This window comes from Boleophthalmus pectinirostris, unplaced genomic scaffold, assembly GCF_026225935.1.
Source record: "Boleophthalmus pectinirostris isolate CB_2022bp ecotype Guang Dong unplaced genomic scaffold, ASM2622593v1 HiC_scaffold_9, whole genome shotgun sequence".
NCBI lineage: Eukaryota > Metazoa > Chordata > Actinopteri > Gobiiformes > Gobiidae > Boleophthalmus > Boleophthalmus pectinirostris.
This window is the reverse complement of record NW_026571541.1, coordinates 4,728,926-4,738,052: the sequence shown is the minus strand read 5'-3', so window position 1 is coordinate 4,738,052 and position 9,127 is coordinate 4,728,926. Positions and strand designations below refer to the sequence as shown.

Sequence of the window (9,127 nt, the reverse complement as noted above, 5' to 3'; positions counted from 1 at the left end):
TTTTGACATGCGACTTCAGTCTGAACGGCCAAAGCTCATTCATCCACCTACACGTTATCAACTCCATGTCACTGAAGCGAAGCACATCACCATTCACGGCTCCGTCTCCACATCCACATGTTCCTTTCAACGGACGTTGCTGCCGCTGCCCCACAAAACGCCATGGCCAAAAACCTCGTCCTTCTCCTTCTCAATCTCCTCCTTAAAACAAGTAAGTTCTTCATGTTCTGGCTCCGGTACGAGAGGAACTTTAAAATCTCCAGGTGCTCAATGCTGCGTCCATGTTTGGACAACTTCCGTAAACACAGAGCACGCTCGCTGCGGTTGACGTCGTCGTGTCCTCTAGTGTGCATGTGGAACACTTTTGTGCCGTTTAATGTTCACACTGGAGATCACATACAAGTCACATTTAATTGGAAATGTGAACGACCTCGCAAAAACATCAGATTTCACAAAAAAATCTGAATTGAGCATTAAGCCCTGCAGTCTGAACGTAGCCATAGAGTCACATTCTCACCATGTTTACTATAAGCATATCCAGTTACAGCTATTAAATGTGTCTGTGTTGATTCAAGGTTTTGGAAGTAGAATCATGCAAAATTAGACTCAATTCAGTTTCTTCTACTGGTCGGTCGCATGTCTGAAACAAAAAATGGGGTAAAAGTAGAGTTTTGATTCTGCTGCTTGAATGATAAATGATAAAACACAGTTAAGATTTTTAATAAGATTTGTTGTGCAAAGACAAAAGTAAGCTGTAGTTGGTGTATTAGTACATGTAATCATGTTTTTGTTTGATTTGTGTTTTGCTAATCCCCATTTAAAGATCACATATTGTGTCTGAGCCTGTTACTGTTAAAATGTACAACACCCCTGGATCATTATGTTATTATTTACACATTTTAAATTGCAATAGTCATCAAAAATGATTTAATTAGGGGTGGGACTTGATGAAAAAAATAATCAATTTAATTACAGGCTTTATAATCAAAGTAATTACAGGCTGCTAATTAATCTCAATTAATCGCATAACAATGTTTGCTTTGTTCATGTACTCATGTTGTTTCTGGAGCCATTTCTTGGAGCTGGGGCTGCTGACGTCTCTTGTTTGAACTGCTCCCACCTTTGCAAACTCTTTTCTGCGTAGTTTGCAATAAACAACGCCTTTGTCAATATGAACATTCATTTGAACGGCGGGGATGATTTAATACTGTGAAATGCACTCAAAAGAAACACGGGTAGTGCATTTAAAAATAAATATTAGGATTATTAAAGCTGGGTCCTTCCAAGGCCCCACCAAGGCTCACCACCAACAGACCCATAACACCGGCAACTCAACGGACAGCTGCAAATTACACTTTTTTTTTTTATCGTACTGAAATGACTACACTATGTCGCTGAATGCTACGTGTATTGAGAAAATAAAATTGTAGAACAAAGTTAGTACACCCATATGGAAAAAAAAAGAAAAAAAAAAAAAGAATTTACCACTGTCTTTGTGGTAAATCTTTATATAAGGTTAATATGTGTCATGTGGTTTACTCCTGAAAGTGGCTCCTTTTACATTTTTCTCATACAACTATATTATGAAAAACTAGTAAAGATAAAGTGAACATTTTGCATGACATTTACAGGTTGATAAACTACATTTTCTTTGTATGTTCCATGTAATGTTTGTATTCTTTAATTATATGTTGCAGTTAAAAAAATAAAAATCAGAGTCCAAAGGGGGATTTGAACCCAGGTCACCCATGTGAAAGTCCAGTGACTCCCCTCTTAAAGGTTGTATAGAGGATTTTCCAAGGAATGAGAAATCCCCCCAACAACTAACTACATGTTGATTAGGCAAGGTGGAGAAGTGAGGAGCGGGGGGAGCGGGTGCGCGGAGATTTCATGCGCAGAGAAGAAGTGAGGAGCAGGGAGAAGAGCAGAACGGGGAGCAGGGAGAGGAGAGGGGAGCGGTGCAGAGAAGGATGCGCGGAGATTCCGTGCGAATGAACTAGCTACAACACGCAGCGGCAAGCGGGCTCTTTCTTTGCCTTGAAAATTAAATTTTCAGACATAGGATATCGCATTCGTGTCCTGAAAAACGTTTGTCCAGCTCTTGGAAATAAAGTACGTTTTCATAATAAGCAGAAGTTTCCTGTCCAGGAGTAATTTGGCGACCAGTGCGTCAGTCTTTAGACCCTTTGTCTGCTTCAGTCGCGCCATCGCTGGAATGAATCTCCAAGAATCACCCTTGTCTTCTTCTTTCAGCGACCTCAAAAACGGACTTTCTTTTGCGGCGAACTGCTCGTAGATTCTTGTCGCCATTGCAACAAACTTTGTGCAAACTGCGAGGAAGATATAGGTCAAAAAAGCCGCTAAGAACTGTTGCGTTGGTGGAGTAAACAGCGTCTTGCGTCTGTGGACTGCGTGACAGTCGTACATAAACCACGTAACGGCGGCGCAGGCAAGTCAGTTACGCTAGAAACGTAGGGAGATTGATTGACAGCCTGTCAGCTAACAGATAACGAGGCAGTGTCGTTATCTATTGGCAAATGTTTAGCCCCACCACGTCCAGAGTTGATGAATTTTTGTTCTCTTTTTTTTTGGTCATCATAATTACAAGGCTACTGCACCTCTATAATGCTATCATTGACAATTTGAAACAAAAAAAAAAATCCTCCATACAACCTTTAACCCATATGGAAAAGGTACAGATAAATCATACACAATTTGAACATGTTTTATCTGAATCCTAAAAGATTTGTATATGGCAGTGAAAACAGTTACAAGATCTTTGGTAAATATGTGCAGCATGAAACATATAAAACTTTGTAACCTGCAAGAGCTGAATATGACACTAATCCCACACACAATCTCCTCACAAGTGTTGGACAAAGGTCATTTTTACCACAGAATCACAGAAAAACAAGTGAAATGATGATTGTTTCCTTAAACTTGATTGCTGTGTTGTGTGTGTATGAGAGTGAGAAAGAAAATGATCACATGTGTGTGTGTCTGTGTGTGTGTGTGTGTGTGTGTGTCTGTGTGTGTCTGTGTGTGTCTGTGTGTGTGTGTGTGTGTGTGTGTGTGTGTGTGCTGTGTGTGTGTGTGTGTGTGTGTGTGTGTGTGTGTGTGTTGAGCAGCATGGGGGTAAACACAGTAATACAAATATTGCATTAAACCTTAAAACACATAAGACACACACTCTTCCACTGATGTCACAGTGAACAAACATCAGGCTGTAAAAAGATTTTTACTCTGCAAAATCCTGTAGCTCCTTTCCTTGTTGCCTCTTTGAGGAGCCATTTACTTGTGGGATACCAGGATACTTGTAACTGTCCTCAACATCTGCTGTAGTTCTCACCACTAGTAACAGTTGGGTAGTTTAACAGGTGAGTCACTGGACTTTCACATGGGGCAACCTGGGTTCCTCTTCTGACTCAGATTTTGTTTTGTTTTTTTAACTGCAACATATAATTAAAGAATACAAACATTACATGTAAAAGGAGCCACTTTCAGGAGTAAACCACACATGACACATATTAACCTTATATAAAGATTTACTACAAAGACAGTGGTAATCACACACGCACGCACGCACACACACACACACACTGTGATCATTTTCTTTCTCACTCTCATACACACACAACACAGCAATCGAGTTTAAGGAAACAATCATCATTTCATTTGTTTTTCTGTGATTCTGTGGTAAAAATGACCTTTGTCCAACACTTGTGAGGAGATTGTGTGTGGGATTAGTGTCATATTCAGCTCTTGCAGGTTACAAAGTTTTATATGTTTCATGCTGCACATATTTACCAAAGATCTTGTAACTGTTTTCACTGTCATATACAAATCTTTTAGGATTCAGATGAAACATGTTAAAATGGTGTATGATTTGTCTATACCTTTTCCATATGGGATAACATGATTAAAAGCTCTGAAAAGTCCATTTTGCATTAGCCATCAAGCTCTACAGGTGTAAAATAAGTAGTAATATGAAGTTAATGCAAATTTTGACTAAACCTGGAACTAAAACTTGACTAGACCATGACTAACAAAATAAATCCTTCAAAACTACGTCATGAACTACAAGACACAACCAATTAATGACAAGATCAAAAGCAGTGCTGACAGGTTTGTTTGGCCTCTCACCAGTGATGTGAATTAGACGAGACAATTGTCCGAACAAACAACCAAATCTTGATTGCTATAACAACAGTAATTAACAAAAGGAATGTTTACAAGATTCATAAGTCTATCAGATGCCAACAAACCTGTGAGTTGCATTTGACATTTAACAGCTTGATCACGCAATAATAATTTATTAAATTTAAATAATACCTTTCATTAACTCAAAACTCACACGCCAGATTGTTACTAGGAAAGGGGGTGTAGTTTCTTGACAAAGGACTGTGAAAATCCAGAATAATGGTCTAAGAAAACCACAAGCTTGAAATAGTTTAATAGATTATTTTTTCAGACCAAGGATTAGTCTGTTGATAGTTTGACTTCTCACTGTTGCTTCACTGAAAAAAAGAATCTATCTATCTAAAAAGAAAAACAAAAAACAAAAACGTAAGACCAAATGAACCTCACTGGACTTCGAATCTTTAAAAAAACTGTTCTTTGCCCCCATCTGGGATTATGAAAGCGTCACAATGTGGATTCTTGCAAGATTGATCAGCGTGGGTTATAGAAATGAGTATATCTTATCAAACCAGAAACTGTACATGCATTAATTGTTGGATACGTCAAATTGCCGCTCCACATTTAGCTTTATATTTGAAGCAGTCGTCCCCTCATCCTCATTGGAAGTCTGGAAATGGATGCTCGTCACTCCTATAGGCGAGTTTCATTGTTGACAAAAGCGCGCGTTGCATGATGGGAATTGTTTTGGTCGGCGGCAATAAACACTAATTCAACATGACGGACGGAGCGAGAAAGCACGTAAAGGGTATTGGTCCTGGTTATTTATCCACTCTAACGGCAGAGGACCCAAGACCATTTAACCAGAAATTGGTCATAAGCATCGATGGACGACAAATCACCCTTTTCAACCCCGACAAAAGGTGAACCAAACCAAATTTCTGGTCAGAATCGCCAACTACCTGGACAAATATTCACTTGGGCGATATCCACAATGACTTGGTGGAAACTCCTGGGCCATTCACAGCAGAAAAGATGAAAACCTCCAAGAGTCTCGATGTGTTGTTGAACTTGTTGGAGTCCACGGTTTGTTAGGATCTTCTACGTTTGCTCTGCGGATGTTTGAAAGTCGTTTAATTCACCGTTAGTGGTTCTTTTCACTCAGAATACGAAAAAGACATTTTCCTTCTTTCGTGCTTCTATTTGTGCATCTGATAATGCAGCAGGAATTTACCATTATCGGGGATAAATACGCGAGGTTACGCACTGTGTTTGACGCTATCGTGTTTCTTGCCTCTGACCAAAATATTTCCCACCATGCAACGCGGGCTTTTAATAACAATGACGTCAGCTGAAACTCGCCTATAGGAATATACATCCTATCAGTTTAGTTTTAGTCCCACTTCAGTCTTGGTTTAGTCTTGGTTTAGTCTCGGCTCAGTAGCAATTTTTGAAGTGTGATACATTGATAAAGAAAGTATAAATGATAGACGATAATACTGAAAATAAATGATGTGACTGACACAATAACACTAAAGCAGGATTATCAAAAATAAATGAATAAAAACTCTGTGAGCAACCTTATTTTAAAAAATGCAATCAATTAGTATGAGAAGACATGAGGAACAGAAGTCATTTATTCAACCATTTACACCTCAAATCTTATTACAGCACAGAAAAATAAAAAAGTTCTTTTCTACTACAAAGAAAGAAGAATAAGCAAAAATTGTTGTTCCACCTTTCATATAATTAATAGTAAAGTCAACATAGGAGTTACTGTGACAGGCCTGTGGGTTTGTTCTGGTTCAGTCCTGGACACATCTACAGCTTGTGGAGTGAATCTCTTTCACTCTGGTTCTCTTCGAGTTTCCCACTGGGTTTGGGGAGTTCTTCTTTGACAAGACAAATGTTTTAATAACAGGAAGTGCTCTGGGACAATTGTCTATTTTCTTGAGTCCTGTGAATGTTGCTATATTTGTTGGTATATCTTTTTATCTTTTGTCTTTTTTTCTTTTTATCTTCCTTTTGATTGGATTCACACCTGAATAGTATTTGGATAATGTGTGTAATTATTGTTTTCTTTAATGGTCATGAAAACGTTTAAACATGCCATACAAAGGAGGTGCACGCAATTAACCACCATTTTCTATTGTTATAGTAAAGGCGTAACTCTAATGGGTTAATTTAATAATTATTACTCCTGTAATAGCTGATACGTACTATCTTATGTGATGTGGGTGTTGCCTGGCTGCCTGCCCATTTTGAAAGTATAAAAATCAAGTCATTACCTTCTACTGAGCAGAAAAAGAAGCAGCAGAGAATTGTACATACATTGTACATATTTTCTCAAAAATCTCTGGTCATTTCTTGTGAAGCTTATTTCAACTATCAAAATGAAGACACTGGTAAGAAACTTACTTTCTAGACATTCCTGCTGTGCTGCTGCATCCACTCATGTCTGTTGTGTTTTTGTTCTTCCCAATAGTTACTCACAGTCGTAGTTGCTGCTCTTCTACTACGTAAGTTTAAAATGTGCTGCTCTCACTTTCATGTTATTATGTGGGAAATTGGTTAATTCAACATTTTCAAATAAGAATGATAAAAATGTTACCACCATATTATGTAACATTACAGACAATCAAAATGTACTAAATGTATTTCTTTTCCCATTTAGAAACATACCACCAAGTTGCTGCTGATGAGGCTGAGGGCAGTGGTATGTATGAAGAACAACTCTTTAAAGTGGAAGGTAGTGGTGCAGAGGAGAAAAATGATGACACTCTGGACAGTGGGGGCAGCGATGGTACTGATGATGTGATCAGTAATGAGGACAAGACTGGTGAAGAAGATGACACGCCTGAAGAAGAGAAGAACAGTGGTGATGAAGATAAAGATGATGGCGATAATGACAGTGATACAAGCACTGGCAGTGAGGAGGGCAATGGTTCACCTGAGATCACTGAGGAAAATAAATCCAGTACTAGTGGTAGTGGTGGCAGCGGAGGCAGCAGTGGCAGTGGAGGCAGTGGCGGCAGCGGCGGCAGTGGAGGCAGCGGTGGCGGCAGTGGAGGCAGCGTGGGCGGCAGTGGCGGCAGTGGAGGCAGTGGAGGCAGCGGCGGCAGTGGTGGCAGCGGTGGAGGCAGTGGAGGCAGCGGTGGAGGCAGTGGAGGCAGTGGAGGCAGCGGTGGCAGTAAAGGAAGCACTTCAACCCATAAGCACCACCACACTAAGTGCTCGCAAGGTGAGTCATGTGAGAATAATGAGAACATGTTTCATGGGCATTAGCATTTTTATATGTATGCTTGGATGGTGTTCATCTAAATTAGAACACTGTATGTAAAAGGTGTTTAAACAGACAGACTCATGAGCTAAACTGTGTATTGCAGAATGTTGGACTCCTTGGTTTGACAGAGATGATCCCACTGCATCAGGAGACTGGGAGACCCTAGAAAATCTTTACCACGAATTCCCTGGGATGATCTGCCACAAGCCTCTTGCTATTCAGGTCAACACTACATGTGGAAAGAGTGTATCTTCAACAGGGAACATCATTGCAGTGTAAGGGTTTAATCACACAGCAATTTTGTTGAATGAGTTGTGTTTTCATTTCTTTTAAATCACTGAATTGTCTTCAACAGGTCAGACACAATCAATGGATTTGTCTGTAAAAACTCTGACCAAATAGAGTCAGATTGCAGAGATTATATGGTGCGTTTCCGCTGCCCTCACGAGTTTTGTCATCCCAAAGGTATGTACATGAATAACTTCAACTGTCTTTTGGTCTGTAACTATACAATACTGTTGTTGTTTTATTATTATATACTTTTTCTTCTTGTGCCAGTGTGCTGGACCAAGTGGTTTAGCACAGACAAGCCCAGTGGCACTGGAGACTTGGAACTGCTGTGTGAACTGAGAGCTAAACATCCTGGACAAATCTGTCAACGGCCACTTCACATTGAAATTCAGAACAAGCTCAACGATCCACCTGCTGTCTTCATTGGACAAAGATTGTAGGTTCATCTTCATTTATAACACTTCTCTGTCCACTAATGAAAACTAAGTAACTGTTTTTTTTCTACAATTTCAGCAACAGCCCCCCTGAAACTTGTGCTTGCCACAAATGTGGCCAGTGTGAAAATCGCCACAATGAATACAAGGTCCGCTTCGGTTGTCCATGTAAGGTTTAGACATTTCCCTGCATCTACAGCCACAAACAAACAAGCAAAAATCCTTACAGGTGATCAGCAAATCAGTAGCATTTCTTCATGATTCTATGATTCTTCTTTACCCAGTTTTGTAATAAATAACTGACATTTGTATTGAAGGAGTTTTAAATGTGTTAATAATCATATTTAACATGTATTTTTGGGTCAATAATGAACTGCAATAATTTATTAAGAATTGTTCCTAATTTATTTTCTGTTAAATTATATTGTAAAAAACATTAAACAATAAACAGAGATCATGATTGTAACTTGTTATTGATGTTTTATATATATTTGTCTAAAAAAGTGGAATTGTGTTTAGATAAAACTGTAATGAATGAAGTTTGCCACATTTGCCCAAGAGTTCATAAAATGATGTTAACAAATGAAAGGGTGCCAAAACCACACTGCAAAACAAAGTGTAGTATTTTCCAAACATAAACATTATTTTCATTTAGAAAATGTCTCAACTTCTCATTTGCCCAACACCTCTCTATTCAGGAAGTTCATTTAACACTACACGTCTACTTTTAAAACTGCATTTCAGTGGAAGGATATAAAATCTGCCAACTAAACATCAGAAACAGAGCCCACACTGCCTCTCACCTCTTGGCCTTTTTCCCTTATAACGTCCGAGCTCTCGATTTGTCCTTCCTGGTTTGTCAGGGACAGTCAAAGAGTGCAATCCAAAATAGACACAATGGAACTTCACGGACGGTTGTTACTTAATGTTTCCCGTTCCTTACACAGACTAGTACGGTATCGTTACAGTTATTTATATATTT

At 39.1% G+C, this 9,127-nt stretch overlaps 1 protein-coding gene across 1 annotated transcript; it reads left to right on the top strand.

Moving 5' to 3' along the window:
* Positions 1–6,525: 6,525 nt before the first annotated feature.
* Positions 6,526–8,531, top strand: LOC110167677 (protein lingerer-like). Its single transcript, XM_055147834.1, has 7 exons — positions 6,526–6,542; positions 6,623–6,656; positions 6,812–7,378; positions 7,524–7,695; positions 7,776–7,885; positions 7,979–8,147; positions 8,225–8,531. The coding sequence occupies exons 1-7, from the start codon at positions 6,531–6,533 to the stop codon at positions 8,322–8,324; spliced, it is 1,164 nt and encodes a 387-aa protein (XP_055003809.1). The 5' UTR covers positions 6,526–6,530; the 3' UTR covers positions 8,325–8,531.
* The last annotated feature ends 596 nt before the right edge of the window (positions 8,532–9,127 follow it).